Here is a 19,087-nt window from a genome sequence, read left to right on the forward strand (position 1 = left end):
AGATTTGCTCCCACCCATCGGGAAGAGACCGCAGCTCGCAAGCTTTCATTGATAAAAAAAAAGAAAAAAGGGGCGAAAGGCGAGACGAAAACCGCAAACTGCTTACGGTGAGAGACCGGCGCTATATAAACAAATACAATTTGTAGTTTTATTCGAAACGGAGAACTGTATAGCTGTCATTCTTGTAATTTACCAGTCCCTTGCCCTGTGACGAGGTTCTTCCGCTGTCACAAGACAACAGTGTGAGGAGGGAGGAGGGATTTGATGCACGATGATGTTTTAGCTAAGCATCTGCAAACGCCTCCTAACGGCCTTGCGGAAAATGCTATGTAAGTTGTGTGTTGTTTTTTAGGAAATCTGAAGCGTTGGGTTAATTTATACGGTGACTTGTAGCGTTATGTCAGCACCGAACCTCAAGAGCTTCGCCGCATATTTAATGCCTGTGTCGGTGTCACCTTTCTTATCTGCGACAAGTTAACGTGCAGCAACAATTTCTTAGCGAAATAGACGAGTTTTATTGTGTGTATGCGGGGTTGTGTTCGTAAAAAGTCTATTCTAACTTTCTCGGCTAGTCTACGAAGGTGCCTGTGCGTGCAGTGTTGACTTCCTTGAGAAAGACTACTTTGGCCATTAGATCACGTGAGATGAGAGGAAGAGGTCGCGTCAAATTCTCGAGTTCCTCCGGATGTAATTCGTCTCCCGGAAGCTTTCGTTTTATGATAACCGCCAATGAAAGTTCATAGATGGGATTAAATGCTTTAAAATGTACTCTTTTTAAAAAAAATACTTTTGACCGACAGCCCTTTGTCTTTCTTGTTGTGTTTTGTTTGTTTGTTTTTACTTTTTGTTGTAACTGAATTGTAGAGGGCTCTGGTTTAAGTTGTTTATTTTTAAAGGCATTGGCAGTCTATATCTTTAATTAGCTGTAGGCTAAATCCGAGGCTGATTGGCTTTCCAGAGGGAGGGGAGGGGGAGAACATAGTGGCATTCATGCAGGCATTCATACTACAAGCAGTGGGGTCTTGAGTAAACATACTACTGACTGCTAAAGGAAGAACACTTTAAGCCATTCCACATGAGATTTCTGCAAATTGCATTTTCTCTGTTTTCATTTCTCTGGCTTGAGGTAGTCAGGACCTATTTGGCAGTTGTTGACATCATGAAAGCCACTTGAGCTAACGAACCAGTCGGTGCTTTACTAACAAATTGACTACTTGATCTATCCATCTGTCTGTATTTGGCATCTCAGCCTCCTGCCAAAATGATCCACAGCTTGTTCCTGATCAACGCCTCGGGGGACATTTTTCTGGAGAAGCACTGGAAGAGCGTGGTCAGCCGCTCTGTGTGTGACTACTTCTTTGAGGCCCAGGAGCGTGCCACTGAGCCGGAGAAGGTCCCGCCGGTGATCCCCACGCCGCACCACTACCTCATCAGCGTGCTCCGGCACCGCATTTACTTTGTAGCTGTCATCCAGAGCGAGGTCCCGCCACTCTTTGTCATTGAGTTCCTGCACAGGGTCGTCGACACTTTCCAGGTGTGTTCTTTACCGTTTTGTGTTCTTGTTCTTCTGTCTACTATCTACTCTGCCACTTGGCACCTATTTATTGCATGCCTATCTCTCCTGGAAAAGGGATAGCTGCTCTGATGCTCCACCTGAAGGTTTCCTCACATTTTATTTTTCTTACTGATAATGTTTTTTTTCTGAGGAGTTTTTCCTCATCTAAATCGAGGCTCTTAAGGATAAGGGGGTATTGTACATCGGCACCTATTCTGTTTTCATCTGTTGGTGAAAGCAATGTGATTGTAGAGCCCTCTGAGACTAATTTGTGATTTAGGGCTATACAAGTAATATCTGACATGACTTGCTGAAAATATGTGGAGCTTGCTTTGCTTTAGGTTGTCCGTCGTGTCCGATGATGACAATCCTGCCTCTGTCACTTGTGAGTCTTCTTATGGCTGTAAAGCCCAATCCGCAATCCACAATGTCTGCCACAGACAGGATAGGTGAAATCACTGACTGGGGGTGTAGGTGTGGTACTGGCTTCATGTCTCTTCAGACGTCTTCTGGTCCGTCGATCACCGCGGTCTGTCTCGAGCTTTTGCACCCCTTGTTGACAGAGCTGCTGCCAGATGGAGCGTTGGGTGGCAGTGTCTTCCAGCTGGCTTGGGTTCAGGCCGCACTTTTTTATGATGGTCTTCAGCTGGTCTTTGTATCGTTTTTCTGGCCCCCTGCCACGCGGTGGCCAAGATGTAGCTGGCCATACAGCACTTTACCTGGTAAGCGTTCCTTTGGCATCCTGATGACGTGACCGAGCCATCGAAGTTGGTGCTGGGTGACGGTAGCCTCCATGCTGATGCAGTTGGTCTTGCGGAGTATTTCAGTATGGGGCACTCGGTCACGCCAGGTTATCCTCAGGATGCATTGTACGCATCTGATGTGGAAGGCCTCAGGCATCCTGAGGTGGTGGCTGTACAGGGTCCATGCCTCACAGCTGTAGAGGAGTCGTGATGACAACTGCCAAGTAGACAGATATTTTGGTGTGGAGGTTGAGGTCTTTGTTTTGAAAGACCCTTCTCCTAAGTCTGCCAAAAGAGGATGACGCTTGTTTAATCCCGTTTTGTATCTCCCTGTCGATGCTGCAGTCATCAGAGAGGAAGCTGCCCAGATATTTGAAGGATTCCACTGTTGCAAATGGTTTGTCAGAGATGGTGAAAGTTGGTGAATGAGATGGAGGAGTAGATGCCCACTGGCATACTACTTCAGTCTTTGCCACATTTATAGAGAGCCCCAGCCTACCATACGCCCTTGCAACAGCTGCAAGGGTAGCTTGTAGTGCCTCGGATGTGTGGGCCACAACTGCACAATCATCTGCGTACTGTAACTCGATGATGTGCTCAGATGTAATTTTTGTGACCGCTTGGAGCCTACGGATGTTAAATGGATTTCCATCTAGTCTGAAGTCCACAGTAACCCCACTGTCCTTCCTGATTTCCTTGTGGAGCAGCAATGTCACACACAGGAGGAATATGTTAAAGAGAACTGGCACAAGGATGCACCTCTACAAGTAATATCTGACATGACTTGCTGAAAATATGTGGAGCAAAGATAACGCAGCATGAAACAATTTAAGATGCCAGTGAGTTTAGGTTTGTGTAAGGGAATAAATAAATTGAAGTAAAATCATTACTTGTGCGTGAATGGGAGTACTGGTGTACATCTGTTGGTCATAGATATATTATAAAACCTGAACCAGGGGACAAGGGCAGGCCACTAGACTTTTCAGAATCAGATTTCTTGACAAGTACAAGAACATACAAGGAATTTGTCTTGGTATGTTGGTGCTAGAGGGAAAAGTTAATAGTGACTAGTAAAGATATGAAAGTGGAGTGGTCCAAAGCAACTGACCCACAGATACTCCACTCCCCATCCCACCCCTTCCTCACGTTGGCACATGAGGAATCAAGTTATTGCAATTGATTACCATTAAAACAATTTAAATCATTTTTTTTAAATTTTCGCTGCTTTTCTTAGTTAATTTGTTAGGTTTGTTAGGTTGACTCACACTTTTACACAGGTTGTAAGTCACTGCCTGCTCAATGTATAAGGGAAAGCAAGGGGCAATCTAGAATGTCACAAAAGGAAACAAGATGTTCCACAATCAATCATCTAATCCAATGCCTTGCTGACTCGTCCAGGAAGCCCAATTGTCAGCCCCCGCCCCCTGTGCGCGTATTAGGAAATTCAGTCAGTTAACAGCACTAATTTAAAGAAATGAACTAGGAATTTTTCAAGGAAAAGAAAGACAGATAAGGTAGGTAAACAGAGCAGGCATTTAGTTAGGGCGGGGTGGGGTGGGGGGTACGATGCATCTCTCTCGATCGCTCTTAGTTCCAAGCTGGGTTAGTTTAGCTCTTATCCAGCTCTCTTCCTTCTCTTCCTGGGGTGATCACACTGCTTGTGGTGGCGTTTGGTCCGGCTGGTCTGTATGGGTGGTCACTGGTCAGAACATGCCGTGGATAGTGATCGTCTCCAGGTCTACTGCACTTAATCCAATCCCTGCACTTCCTTTTTATCCTAAATTAAAGTGATTGTATATGTTAGCTTTCCAGATCAGGGGCTCCAAACTGTAGTTGGGAGATTTCTGATTTTAGGTTATTTCAAGTGACTCATAGCTGGTTATACTGATAGTTACTAAAAGCACAGCCTTTCAGCTGTCCATTAATGGGCCCCCTCTCAAAGCCTTCCCATATGAAAGGGCCATAGAAGTGTTCTACGAGAGGCCCTGAAGAGTAAAATGCTCCAACAAATCCTGCAAGCTTTGTCACTAAACGATAATAATAATAATTTTAAAAAAAACAGGGTGTCCAGGTGGCATGGTGGTCTGTTCCGTTGCCTACCAACACAGGGATCACAGGGATCACTGGTTCAAATCCCCGTGTTACCTCCGGCTTGGTCAGGCGCCCCTACAATAGACAATTGGTCGTGTCTGCGGATGGGAAGCCGGATGTGGGTATGTGTCCTGGTCGCTGGTCTAGCGCCTCCCCTGGTTGGTCAGGGTGCCCGTTCGGGGGGGAAGGGGAACTGGGGGGAATAGCGTGATCCTCCCATGCGCTATGTCCCGCTGGTGAAACTCCTCACTGTCAGGTGAAAAGAAGCAGCTGGCAACTCCACATGTATCGGAGGAAGCATGTGGTAGTTTGCAGCCCTCCCCAGGTTGGCAGAGCGGGTGGAGCAGTGACTGGGATGGAGTGGGATAATTGACCAAGTACAACTGGGGAGAAAAAAGGGGAACCCCCCCAAATAAAAACAACCATATAAAACAATGATGTCTGCATTTTTTAAGTGCCCCCCCCCCCCCCCCCCCGGTTCACGTTGCCCTCCCGGCAAACCATTTGTTCCACAGGGAACACTGAATGTAGCAAAGTAATGACGACAAAAGGAAAGAGACTGGAACATTTTGTCGTGCCTAGGTGAGAGAGATGTTATTACCAAACACAACCCCTCTCAATAAAACCGGACAGTCTGTTTTAGTAACCGAACAGCCATGCACTTCATTTGTATTCATCTTGCTTTGGCTTACAATGGCACAGTCTCTAGGTCCACCAGAAAATTGGTACAGTGAAAGACAAGCCAGTATCTGGCGTTCCAATCATTTGCCTAGAACAGTGCAATACATCTCCTTTGCTTGGAATTCATTTGGCTGTTTATAGTGATTGGTTGTATTTTGAGGCTATTTGAGGGAACTAGAAAACCCATTCACATGATTCAGAGCATCTTAAACATGGTTATTGGGTGACATGTCCAGTTTGCACTGAGCATGAAAAAAACTACAGGTCCTTACAAAATGGATTGTGTATTATCACACTAAAACATGAGATGGCAGACTGGTTTGAAACAATCTTCCATGTGAAGATGCGAGATGCAGTGGTGTTGGGCTGGTGTGGTTCCACATGGACAGTATTTATGAGGCTTGTTTAATGCACTACCAAATACTCTGAAATAATGTAGGCTCAAATAGTTCAGAGAACATCCAGTTCCCTGTCAACAGCTGGGATACACATGCCTGAAGTCAATATGCCAATTGCATACTATCTCAAGACTTGACAATAGTGGCACTGAATTGAGCAACAAAAGTACAAATTTTAACATGTCCCTTCTTTGCCTGTCGCACATTTAGCATCTGTATAAAGATCCTGCTGATTAATTAGCATCTTGATATCCATCACCTGTCTGGTGGATGAATTATCTTGGTATACACGATCAGCCAGAACATTAAAACCACTGACATGTAAGTGAATAACATCGATTATCTCATTACAATGGCACCTGTCAAGGCATGGGATATTTTAAGCAGCAAGTGAACAGTCCGTTCTTGAAGTTGATGTGTTGGAAGCAGGAAAAATGGGCAAGTGTAAGGATCTGAGTGACTTTTGACAAGGACCAAATTGTGATGGCTAGATGACTGGGTCAGAGCATCTCCAAAACAGCAGGTCTTGTGTTGTGTTCCGGGTATGCAGTGGTCAGTACCTACCAAAAGTGGTCCAAGGAAGGACAACCGGTGAACCGGCGACAGGGTCATGGACCCCAAAGGCTCATTTATGCACGTGGGGAGTGAAGGCTAGTCCGTCCGATCCCACAGAAGAGCTACTGTGGCTCAAAAATGCTGAAAAAGTTAATGCTGGCTATGATAGACAGGTGGCAGAACACACAGTGCACCACAGCTTGCTGTGTATGGGGCTGCATAGCTGCAGACCAGTCAGAGTGCCCATGATGACCCCTGTCCACCACCGAAAGCACCTACAATGGATACGAGAGCATCAGAATTGGACTATGGAGCAATGGAAAAAAGTGTCCTGGTCTGATGAATCACGTTTTCTTTTACGTCATGTGGATGGCCAGGTGTGTGTGTGTGTCGTTTACCTGGGGAAAAGATGGCACCAGGATGCACTATGGGAAGAAGGCAAACCAGCCGAGACAATGGGCAGTGTCCTGCTGGGTAGCCTTGGGTCCTTGCAGTTATTTGGATGTTACTTTGACATGTACCACCTACCTAAACATCATTGCAGACCAAGTACACTCCCTTCACTGCAATTGTATTCCCTGATCGCATTGGCCTCGTTCTGCAGGATAATGCGCCCTGCCACACTGCAAAAATTGTTCAGGAATCATTTGAGGAACATGACAAAGAGTTCAAGGTGTTGCCTTGGCCTCATAATTCCCCAGATCTCAATCCAATCGAGCATTTGTGGGATGTGCTGGGAAAAAAAGTCTGATCCATGGAGGCCCCACCTCACAACTTACTGGACTTAAAGGATCTGCTGCTAACGTCTTGGTGCCAGATACCAGAGGACACCTTCAGAAGTCTTGTGGAGTCCATGCTTCGACGGTTCAGAGCTGTTTTGGTGCCATGAGGGGGACCTCATCGGTGGTCATTCGGGGACGAATCCTCTCTCTGGGTTCCTCTGGGTCTTCAGGTGGGCGTAGAGGCTGATCCTGGAGCCACATAATGGGAGGATGCCTGCACATGACAGCTTTTTACATGGCGTGGCTGATGCACCTTCAGCCACCACATAGTCCTTGGCAAGGTGTGGGCGTAGTCCAATGGCATGGAGAACCAAGATGATTGGGGACCACCCTATGTTGCAGCCGTCATCCACCTTCACTGCTGTTGTGACCTGAAGACATCTTCTGCTAGTTCCGCTGTTGAGGTCTTTGTTGGATCACGCTTTGTCTGGAACCCCCACCTTGACCTGTCCTTGAGTGACCCTACCAAGAGCCAAGCTCTGGACGGCATAGCTCTTGGGATGATTGCCACCATGGCAAGTTGGCAATCCAGAAGAGGAGAGGGACCCTCACAATATTAGGCAGGTGGTTTTAATATTTTGGCTGATCGGTACAGATGAAATGCTCAAAAAAAATGTGCACAAAAATCGGACAAAATAAATATTTTGTGGGTAAAGAAAATGTATTCCAGTTTTTTACTTTCACTCATGAACAAAAGATTACGACTTTACATGTTTTGTTTCATTTAAATTGATTGTTAATGTTACGGTTCCTTATTTGATTCGACAAGTTACTTTTGGAATTGATCCTTTATTCCCATCCTGGAATCCATCTTTCCGTCCGTTTTTTAGTGTCTACCTCACATTGCTGGAGCATCAAATCACACACCGCCTGTCTCAGTCATAGTTTCTGTCCACAGGCAGTCAGGTTGATGAACAGCTGACACACCCTTATGTTGTTGTGTTATTGTATACTGTATATAATGTATGAATTCACTGTGTATATAGTCTATTTTTTTTCGGGATAGTGTGCCCTTGTGTCCTTTGTCCTCGTGTCCCTTGTGTTAAGGCAGAGAGAGCCAGAGCACAAGAATTTCATTGTATTCTAAATACATATGACAATAAAGTGGAACTTGAACTATTTTGTCTAAACTCACATCTAATATGTGTCATATATCCGTGTGTGCGTGTGTGTTTGTGTCATAAGGACTATTTTGGAGTGTGTACTGAGGCTGCCATCAAGGACAATGTGGTGGTGGTGTATGAGTTACTGGAGGAGATGCTGGACAATGGCTTTCCCTTGGCTACCGAGTCCAACATCCTCAAGGAACTTATCAAGCCCCCCACCATCCTTCGTACAATGGTCAACACCATCACAGGTAGGAGGCAGAAAAGACCAGCATTTTCCTCAGTAGCTTGTAAATTTTGGAAATGTAGTTTTCACTATTTGCATTGCAAGTAGTTTTTTTGAAAATATCATTCAACCTCAAAATGCTATACTGTAATAGATTGTAAAGAAACTTACCGGGTAGCTGGTGGTATTTTCCCTTCTGACAGGGGCACTGCGTTTAGGCAGTTAGCTAGAGGTAACTCAACTGTCTAATATTCAAAATGGACATTTTAGTTTGGCCTCTATTTTATATATAGGGACATGTGTCATGTGAATCATATCTCAGATTTTTTTTGTGTTGACATTTCTAGCATGGCACCAAACAGAAAGAAAGGCAAATTATTTGCCCAGTATTGTGCGTCGATGAACTTTAAGAAGCTCATGGTGCAGCAATATAATGCAAGATTGAAACAGGAAGGGGGATTCAAAAACGTATCAAAACCAGGGTTTGCCTTATGGCAAAGGGTGAGTCAGCTAAATCAAGATCATGGTAGAAAATGTTTTTGTTTTTTTTTTCCACTTTTCAATGCAGAAGTGGCCCCATTGGCCTACCTAGTGACTAATGCATTGTGGAAATGGAACTGGGCAGTATACTGATATGTTGAGATTGTGATGTGAAGCTTTCTTTGTGGATTTAGTGAAAGCACATGACAGGGTGCTGAGAGAGGAGGTTGTGGTTATTGTATGAGGAAGTCGGAAGTAGTAGAGACGTATGTAGGAGTGGTGCAGGATATGTATGAGGGAAGTGTGACAGTGGTGAGGTGTGCGGTTGGAATGACAGATGGGTTCAAGGTGGAGGTGGGATTACATCAAGGATCAGCTCTGAGCCCTTTCTTGTTTGCGATGGTGATGGACAAGTTGACGGACGAGATCAGGCAGGAGTCTATGATGTTCGCGGATGACATTGTGATTTGTAGTGAGAGTAGGGTGCAGGTTGAGGAGAGCCTGGAGAGGTGGAGGTATGCACTGGAGAGAAGAGGAATAAAAGTCATTTGGAGCAAGATGGAATACATGTGTGAATGAGAGGGAGGACAGCGGAATGGTGAGGATGCAAGGAGTAGAGGTGATGGTGTATGAATTTAAATACTTGGGGTTAACTGTTCAAGGCGTGGAAGAGAGGTGAAGAAGAGGGCAGGCATGGTGGAGTGGGTGGAGAAGAGTATCAGCAAGAGTTAAAGGGAAGGTTTACAAGATGGTTGTGAGACCAACTATGTTATATGGTTTGGAGACAGTGGCACTGACGAAAAGACAGGAGGCAGAGCTGGAGGTGGCAGAGTTGAAGATGCTAAGATTTTCATTTGGGGTGATGAAGAAGGACAGGATTAGGAACAAGTATATTAGAGGGCCCGCTTAGGTTGGACGGTTTGGAGACAAAGCAAGAGAGGCAAGATTGAGATGGCTTGGGCATGTATGGAGGAGAGATGCTGGGTATATTGGGAGAAGGATACTGAATATGGAGCTACCAGGGAAGAGGAAAAGAGGAAGGCCAAAGAGGAGGTTTATGGATGTGGTGAGGGCATGCAGGTGGCTGGTGTGACAGAGGAAGATGCAGAAGACAGGAAGAGATGGAAACAGATGATCCGCTGTGGCGACCCCTAACGGGAGCAGCCAAAAGTAGTAGTAGTATCAGAAATCAGAAATATTTTATTCATCCCCAATGGGAAATTGGGTAGAATTTTGGTAGTAGATAGTGATATGAAGCTAGATATCATCTGGGATTTTAGTCATCGTAATATTATGATATAACTTAAATGTTGTCATTCTTCAGGGCATCCAGGGAGCGTAGCGGTATATTTCGTTAACTACCAACATGGGGACCGCCGGTTCGAATCCCCGTGTTACCTATGGCTTGGTCGGGCGTCCTTGCAGACACAATTGGCCATGTCTGCGGGTGGGAAGCCGGGTGTGGGTATGTGTCCTGGTCGCTGCACTAGCTCCTCCTCTGGTCAGTCGAAGTGCCTGTTCGGAGGGGAGGGGAAACTGGGGGGAATAGCGTGATCTTCCCACGCGCTATGTCCCCCTGGCGAAACTCCTCACTGTCAGGTGAAAAGAAGCGGCTGGCGACTCCACATGTATCAGAGGAAGTGTGGTAGTCTGCAGCCATCCCTGGATTGGCAGAGGGGGTGCAGCAGCGACCAGGACGGCTCGGAAAATAGGGTAATTGGCCAAGTACAACTGGGGAGAAAAAGGGGGAGAAAAAAATGTTAATCCGGTTTTAAAGACTGGAATCTGGTTTTAAAGACTGGATTATAGTGAAGTGAAACAGTTTTCTGAACTTATTCGACTGTTTTAGCTGAGTGAAATGAACAATGAGTGTCTCTACCTGGTGGTCATGTCCACATTACTAATGGTCGTTTCTCACAATTTTCTTGTATGTAAATCATTTATGAAAATACCAAAGGTCCCCTCAAATATCCCCAAAATATGACCCCAAAAATATCATCACGTTATCAATATCGAGATATTCAGTCAAAAATATTGTGATATTTGATTGTCAGTATCATCCAGCCCTATGTGGACATCTTTAGAAGCACACTCGCAAGTTTAAAAGTATATTTCTTTTCTTTCACGTCTGCCTGACGTGTTTTACAGGCAGCACAAATGTTGGTGAGCAGCTGCCTACAGGCCAGTTATCAGTGGTGCCATGGCGACGCACTGGAGTGAAATATACAAACAATGAGGCCTACTTTGACGTGGTGGAGGAGATTGATGCTATCATTGATAAGTCAGGTACTGCCGTGTACAGAAAGATGGTCTTGCACAAGCCAAAAGGCATCCACCCTAGTCATTACTTAAGATTTTATCACCTCTTTATTATTATACTGCTACCATGAAGTTATTTTTTAATAATTGTATTACTAGCATTACTGTTATTTATCTTCCTACTACCTTTCTGTAGTTTTTCTGATGTCTTTCTCTCTCAACCATCAGGCTCCACCATCACAGCAGAAATCCAGGGAGTGATTGACGCCTGTGTGAAACTGTCTGGCATGCCTGACCTCACCCTCTCATTCATGGTGAGCTGATTGGTCATGGCTTTTACCTCTCCAGCACTGAGTTTCAGTTTTCATCTTTCAGAAATATTGGTGTGTGCAGATTGCATTAGATGTAAGCAGGGACACACGGTGCCATAGACACAAGGCACCTTATTGAGTCCAGGCAAGTCAGGACTGGGTGAGTTTGCATTGGGTAAGCTTTAGCTGTTGTATGAAATCAAGGGTAGGAGCCTTCATGTCACCCCAAAATTGAATGGAAAGGGGCATCCAGGTAGCGTAGTGGACTATTCCGTTGCCTACCAACACGGGGATGCTGGTTCAAATCCCCGTGTTGCCTCCAGCTTGGTCAGGCGTCCCTACAGAGACAATTGGCCATGTCTGCGGTTGGGAAGCCGGATGTGGGTAGTGTCCTGATCGCTGCACTAGCGCCTCCTCTGGTCGGTTGGGACACCTGTTCGGGGGGGAGGGGGAACTGGGAGGAATAGTGTGATCCTCCCACACACTACGTCCCCCTGGCGAAACTCCTCACTGTCAGGTGAAAAGAAGCGGCTGGCGACTCCACATGTATCAGAGGAGGCATGTGGTAGTTTGCAGCCCTCCCCGGATCGGCAGAGGGGGTGGAGCAGCGACCGGGAAGGCTCAAAAGAGTGGGGTAATTGGCCAGATACAATTGGCGAGAAAAGGGGGGGGAATCCAAAAAATGTTGAATGGAACATTTCTAGAATATTCTTTTATTTCTTAGTCATCGCTGTTGGTAGCAGGCATCATTGCAATAACTAGCCTGTTTTTTCACCACCAAAGCACACTGTGCAACAACGCTACCCTTAAGTGAAAATCAGTTGCATTTTAAGTGAAGGGCTTCATCATCTGCCCATGAAGATGATGTGTGAAGGTCATCACTAAACACTATTCGCTGAATTGATTATTATTTCCACACAATTACAGTCTCATCTAGAAACGCCAACAATTGAGGGTCCGCGATGGTGTAGCGATCCAAGCATCGGCTTTGTGTTGATGCAGTTGCCCACTGGGGACCGGGGTTCGCGCCTCGGTCTCGTCAGATCCGACTATGGCCGGACTCAGTGAAGCAGCAACAATTGGCAACGCTGTCTTCGGGAGGGTGGCAGAGTCGGCTTGTGTTCGTCACATGAATGCGTCTCTGTGTGTGTCGGAAAAAGCAGTGGTTCGGCCTGGAGTCGCCTTGTCACGAAAGTGGGGAGGCGTCTCCTTCGAGACTGCCGGCCGGAGAGATGCAGTTGGCGAACGCATGCAGTACGAGGGTGGGTGTTTGAATTAAAATAGGGATCGATTGGCCTCTAAATTGGGAGAAAAAGGGAAAAATCAGAAATAAATTAAAAAAAAAAGAAAAAAAAGAAACGCCAACAACTGAACGTCCAAATGAAATGAACAAAACCACTGTGGCCTGCTGCACAATTCCTGCCTTTATATAAAGGCAGTTTTATGGTCAGGCTGACAAATCAATGAAGAAAAAAGCATAACTTCAGCAGTAAAATTATTACCACTGAAGTCTACTACAATAATGAACCATGTCAGTGATGTTATAAGCAATTAGAAATATGAATGAACTTTTCCATATAAAGTAATGGGACCAGATCTTGGTCGGTTGGTTTTCCAGGTCGTTCCTCTAACTGGAGCATCTGAAAAGGCTGTGGTACAGTTTTTTTGAGCAACATAAAATCATGAATTTAGAATATTAAGAAAATTAAATGAATATTAATAAAACCACTTTCTTTATAGAACAACACACATAAATTCAAAAGATTTTTCTCTTCTGTTTAGATGCTAAACTTCTTTTGTCTTCTATGTTTAACTTTTTTTCAACTGGAGCACCAGGTTGGGCAGTTACCCTAGTGGCCCTTTTTGAATCAAATTCCCGTCTGACCCTCCGCTTTCATTTCCCAGAACCCTCGGCTGCTGGATGATGTCAGCTTCCACCCATGTGTGCGGTTCAAACGTTGGGAGGCGGAGCGGATCCTCTCCTTCATCCCCCCTGATGGAAACTTCCGGCTGCTATCGTATCATGTCAGCTCGCAGAAGTAGGTCTCTCTCTTTCAACCTCGAGTTACACAGCTCTGTGGAAGAGACTCAATCAGCTCACCCAGCTGCTTACAAAAACTGACGTTAGTCACTGTCCATTTACAAAGCTGGCTGAGGGTTCAACCCAGGCTACAACTGTAGTGTTCAATTAAATATGGACAACATGAAGCATCTACCTGAGAAAACGTATTGTAGACTAGTAGTAAACTGTTATATCACTCCATTAGTCCGGTTGATCTGCTGTATATTGGTGGCAGAGGTTGGGTGTTGTAGCTGTGCCTCTCTGCATAAACGCTGTGAACCATCCATGAGTATTCCCGTCCATGGGTCAAAACATTTCAGATTCATTCAAAAAAAGTTTTGTCAAGTGCGATAAATGTGTTTCACTAAAACAGTGGTTCTCAAACTGTGGTACATATACCACCAGTGGTAGGCAGTGCGCCCCTTGCTGGTAAAATGGCTCTGGAAATGTTGTATGCTCTGAGAAAATTGTGCAGCCAAATTAAAACCATCAAAATATTTGAACGTTCCAATATTGTGATATGCATAACCATTATAATCTTATTTGCATAGTATAGTGAAGGAGGTGATTGTATGTGTCCACAAAGAAATCCATTTACACGTCTCCTTTTTATTTTTGTCATGATTAGAGATTGTAGTCCATTGTAGGCGCACGCATATGTGTGGGTGTGTGTGTGTGTGTGCGTGTACATGTACTCATTAGGGCTGGGTATTGGCAAGGACCTCACAATACGATACATGTCACGATACGATTGTATCACGATAAATTGCGATACTCTACATATTGTGATACACCGCAATACTCCACATGATTTGCTGAAAATTTAAAAGCATAGCTGAAAATACAACTTGCTGTGTACCGCCTGGGTAGTCTAATATTTACATCAAGTTATATTTTGATAACTCGGTGGACAAATTGATTCAAAACGATTTAATTCAAAATTTCCATTCCAATTTATTACAACAATATTTGCATTGAACACACTGAACTGAAATGTAGATGCCATAACATCATATGAAAAATAAAGTGTGCATATGAAGCATTCTTTTTTTGGGGAGGGGTTCCCCCTTTTTCTCTCCAATTGTATCCAGCCAATTACCCCATTTGTCCAAGCTTTCCCGGTCGCTGCTCCACCCTCTCTGTCGATCCGGGGAGGGCTGCAGACTACCACATGCCTCCTCTTATACATGTGGAGTCGCCAGCTGCTTCTTTTCACTTGACGGTGAGGCGTTTCGCCAGGGGGAAGTAGCGCATGGGAGGATCATGCTATTGTCCCTAGTCGTCGTCCCCCCCGAACAGGCACCCTGACCGACCAGATGAGGTGCTAGTTCAGTGACCAGGACACATACCCACATCCGGCTTCCCACCTGCAGACACGGCCAATAGTGTCTGTAGGGACACCCGACCAAGCCGGAGGTAACATGGGGATTTGATCTGGTGATCCTCGTATTGGTAGGCAACAGAATAGCCCACCACGCCCCATATGAAGTATTCTTATTATGTCACTGAACACATTGAACTGAGAGCCGTTACAGGGGTGGGCAATCTTATCCAGAAAGGGCCGGTGTGGGTGAAGGTTTTTGTTCCAACCAAGCAGTCACACACCTGATCCCACTAATCAACCAGTAGAGTTTTTGCTGAGGAACTTGATTAGGAGACACAGCTGTGTAATGCTTGGTTGGAACAAAAACCTGCACCCACACCAGCCCTTTCTGGATAAGATTGCCCACCCCTGGTTTAAAACATTAATAATTTTTTTATGTAGCGATACAAGGGGCTGGAAAATCGATAAAGTATCATGAAATAAATACTGAGCTGCATTGATTTTTTTTTTGCGCAGCCCTATTGCTCATGTTAGTTAATTCTGTGCTTGGATGCTCTGGTTTAATTAGTGGTGGTGTTTGGTGCACATTTTAGACTATCTCCTACATGTTAGTTGTGGGTAAGAATATGTTCTCAGTCAATATATCAGACAAACAATGGGCGTATCTTTTTTTTTAATTCTTAAATACAACAACTCCGTACTGTTTTCATATGCCTGACTATCTAGAGATGTATTAGTTGTAACTGCAGTGGTTCCTTATATTCCTATGTAGAGTCAACAAACCATTAGTCTTTTTTAACTCTGAAGGTTTGTCCTTTACTTTAACCAGTCATTGTGTAAATGTTTTTTTCCCATTTTTTTGAATCTACAAGAGCCCTGGCCTCCAGGGATTTAGCAGTGAAGATGATTTATGGCTTTAATAATTTCTCTACAGAGGTTTCAGATTACCTTAGGACCATTTGACAATGATACAGGAGAAGGTGTAGTTCATTGTCATGTGTACAGCGATGCTTGCCCATAATCACAGGAAAGAACGTCCTGCATCTCATGAAACTACATTTAGAGCCCCGCTTCTGTGATGTGACGTACATTCAAATGAAATGGAGTGATCAGGTGGGATCTTGTGAGGAGAGGGCTTCGATATGCTATTGGCTAGTTTCAGTTTGGTGTTAGAAGATCACTCATCTTCTCTCAATCTTGTCAAATGTCATTCGACATTTTTGTTAATGCACAAGTGCAGCGTGACATATTAAAAAAATTTGTGGGTCAGGAAGATAACAAAACATTATCCTTAAAAACAGAAAAAAATATATTTTAGTGGATTTTTAGTGACTTTTTAGTTAAATAGATATGAACAGATAAAAGATGTAAGAAGAATGAAAATACATTTTTCACTTCATGGGGCCTTTAAGGAAATTACCGCTCTTGTACAACAGTAGTGTGTGCATGTGTATGCTCTGTAAAACTTGTTTATAAAGTAGTACTCATGCATACTAAAAGCCAGGCGATAACGCAAAAGATTAACTAACTACACAGGAATGTGACAGAGCAGCCAGCCGTGCCTGGCTAGCTTTGGCTTTGTGAGAAATCAGCATTGTTGATCTGATCAGGCAAAATTAGTCGTTTTGTATAAAACAAGAGATTAAGCAGTGCATATAATATTTGTCAGGAAAGACTTGACGCCACAACCCCAAAGTCCCATTTATGTGCAGGAAACTTCACAAATGGTCATTAACACAGCCACACTGCTGCACATAGGAAACAAGTGATCTGGTGTCTCGTATGTAAATCTGACCCGCTCTGTGATGACCCACTTGCTTTCCAGTCTGGTAGCCATCCCAGTATACGTCAAACACAACATCACCTTCCGTGAGGGTAGCTCCCAAGGCCGGTTTGACCTAACCCTCGGCCCCAAGCAGACCATGGGCAAGGCCGTAGAGTCAGTGTTGGTCAGCAGCCAGCTGCCACGTGGGGTCCTCAACACTAACCTCAACCCGTCCCAGGGAACATACACCTTTGACCCTGTCACCAAGGTAGTGGATTGTGTGTTTATGTCTGTGTACCTCCACACCTGATGATGATTTGCTGAACTTTTGCTTTACTGAATAAAGCACCCCCCATACATACACATACATATACACAGAAAAAAATATTATTTCTTTTCATGTTGTAAGAAGTACATTGTCCTTTTAGAAGTAACTCAAAAGGTAGTGTGTAATGTTCTATAGGATTGGTACTTCTTTTCAAATGGTGGCTACTTCATTTAGTGACTAAATTCTTCATGTCTGTTGGTCAGCTGCTAACATGGGATGTGGGGAAGATTAATCCCCAGAAGCTGCCCAGTCTGAAGGGCTCCATGAGCCTGCAGGCAGGGGCCTCCAAACCAGATGAGAACCCAACCATCAACATCCAGTTCAAGATCCAACAGATGGCCATCTCAGGTATGCACAGGGAAGCATGGACACAGACATGCATGCATGGTTACATGTATACATAGGCAGTCACATGCATACAGAGTCAAAAATGTACTGACACCAAGACACCCATGCAGATGTAAAAGGAAGGAATTCAAACAAATCTGAGAAGTGTTTTTTTTTTCTGAATCATTTTAAATACAGGAAAATGTTTCGAAAAAAAAGTTAATGCATCCCATCCTAGAATAAATGAGAGAATTGATGCTCTATTCATAACCAATGAACAACATTTGATTTAAACCCCATCTGTCACGTACACACACGTGCACACACACTGACACACAAACACAAACACACACACACACACACACACACACACACACACACACACACACACACACACACACACACTAAATCAGCGCATAGCCAGCTCAGCTGTCACCTACCTGACCACCATAGTAATTGAGCACAATGACACATGTAACACTAGATGGCGCAAAAGCCAACACCCTAAACATGAACCTTGTGAATGTCATCCTCTGAAAGAATTTAGATTATCAATTTTTGACACAATTGAGTTAACATTTCATTTATACCCAGTTAGCATTTTATATATTACTTTAACCTTTTATGCATACATTTTATATTGACCATTTTGATTTTAGTTACTGTGATATTTGTCATTGTAAGCCGTAATCTTTACCTGTAGCATGATACCGGTGACACGTGTGTTGCCTGGCTTCCGTCAGTATACATCATTTTGAGCACCAGCCAAAACCTTCAGAGACAAGAAATTGGGTTTTAGGAGAATTGAGCAATCTTAAATGGGAGATGGGTGTAGATCTGTTTAGGCTGACAGCAGGAATAGACTCTGTGGCTGTGGGATGCGAGGAATTTAATATTTATCTTACTGGAGATGCATCTGCCTAACTCAGATAAATCCCTCTAATGGGAGTTGCTCACTTAAGGGGAAATAATTGAAATTTTTATCTCTCTCTCTCTCTGTCTCTCTTGCTCTCTGTCTGTCTGTCTGTCTGTCTGTCTGTCTGTCTGTCTGTCTGTCTGTCTGTCTGTCTGTCTGTCTCTCAGGTGTAACAACACTCCATCAGCAGCCATATAATGTTGCGTTGATATTTGCATATTCTTATACTCTGCATTTGCAGCCTGTCACTAAATGAGGGAGTGTGTTTTCATGTTCACAGACACATTTCTGCACAATTTCAGCAGTGTTTCAGAGGCACGAGGGAGAGAATGTTTTAAATGATGATCGTTTCCCTTTAATAAAGTCAATAACATATCCACTGTAACCCACCCACCCTCCTTGAACAACCACATTATATTGTAGACACTCAGTCGAGCTGAACTGAGCAGTTGCTTCAAATCTTGTGCGGTGGCAAATATCTGATGTGTCCTCTTCTCGACAGGGCTGAAGGTGAATCGGTTGGATATGTACGGCGAGAAGTATAAACCTTTCAAAGGCATCAAGTACATGACCAAGGCTGGCAAGTTTCAAGTTCGGACATAGAGAATTACTGCTCCGTGGCCACCGGACCAGACAACTATAAAACAAAGGAGAGGTTGTGATTGGGGGGGGGGGGCAGAGGCGAAGAGGGTGGGATCAGTGCATTCCCTCTTAATTTCAGATTTATCTTATAGAAATTGGGGTTCCCCAGTAGCAGTTAGTAATGGACCCTTGTACATGAAAAAAAAACAAACTTCTGAAGTGGCCCTGTCATATATACAGTATACCGATTAGAGCCTGACTAATGGTCTTTTCAGACGGGGAGTGATGACGCGTTTAAGTAATTCATTTTCAATGAGAGGCGAGCGGGCAAGTCGGGAGGCGCGGGCAATCTGTCAGGCAGAGCGACAAACGGGCGCAGTCCTCTGAAGCTGTCGCGGTTGTCTCACACACACACGCCTAGTGAGTTTAGTTGAGATATGTAACTGGTTTATAAAGTTATATAGCTCAAGTAAACTCACTAGTAAACTAATTAACTGAACTAATTTGCAAGTCAGTAGTTATCTTGTTTAGTTCTAGACTCTTTCATTGTTTCTAGACGGATGTATTTTAATATGTTGCTATAGCCTATAAAGAAA

The 19,087-nt window shown here is 44.3% G+C and overlaps 1 protein-coding gene across 1 annotated transcript; it reads left to right on the forward strand.

Moving 5' to 3' along the window:
• The first annotated feature begins 1,261 nt into the window (after positions 1-1,261).
• On the forward strand, positions 1,262-18,545 carry ap3m2 (adaptor related protein complex 3 subunit mu 2). Its single transcript, XM_056291761.1, has 8 exons — positions 1,262-1,534; positions 7,991-8,162; positions 10,766-10,903; positions 11,105-11,190; positions 13,093-13,226; positions 16,399-16,606; positions 16,870-17,014; positions 18,412-18,545. Exons 1-8 carry the CDS (start codon positions 1,262-1,264, stop codon positions 18,510-18,512), a joined length of 1,257 nt encoding a protein of 418 aa, XP_056147736.1. The 3' UTR covers positions 18,513-18,545.
• Positions 18,546-19,087: the final 542 nt, after the last annotated feature.

The sequence above is a fragment of the Lampris incognitus genome, chromosome 1 (genome assembly GCF_029633865.1).
Source record: "Lampris incognitus isolate fLamInc1 chromosome 1, fLamInc1.hap2, whole genome shotgun sequence".
Classification (NCBI taxonomy): Eukaryota; Metazoa; Chordata; class Actinopteri; order Lampriformes; family Lampridae; genus Lampris; species Lampris incognitus.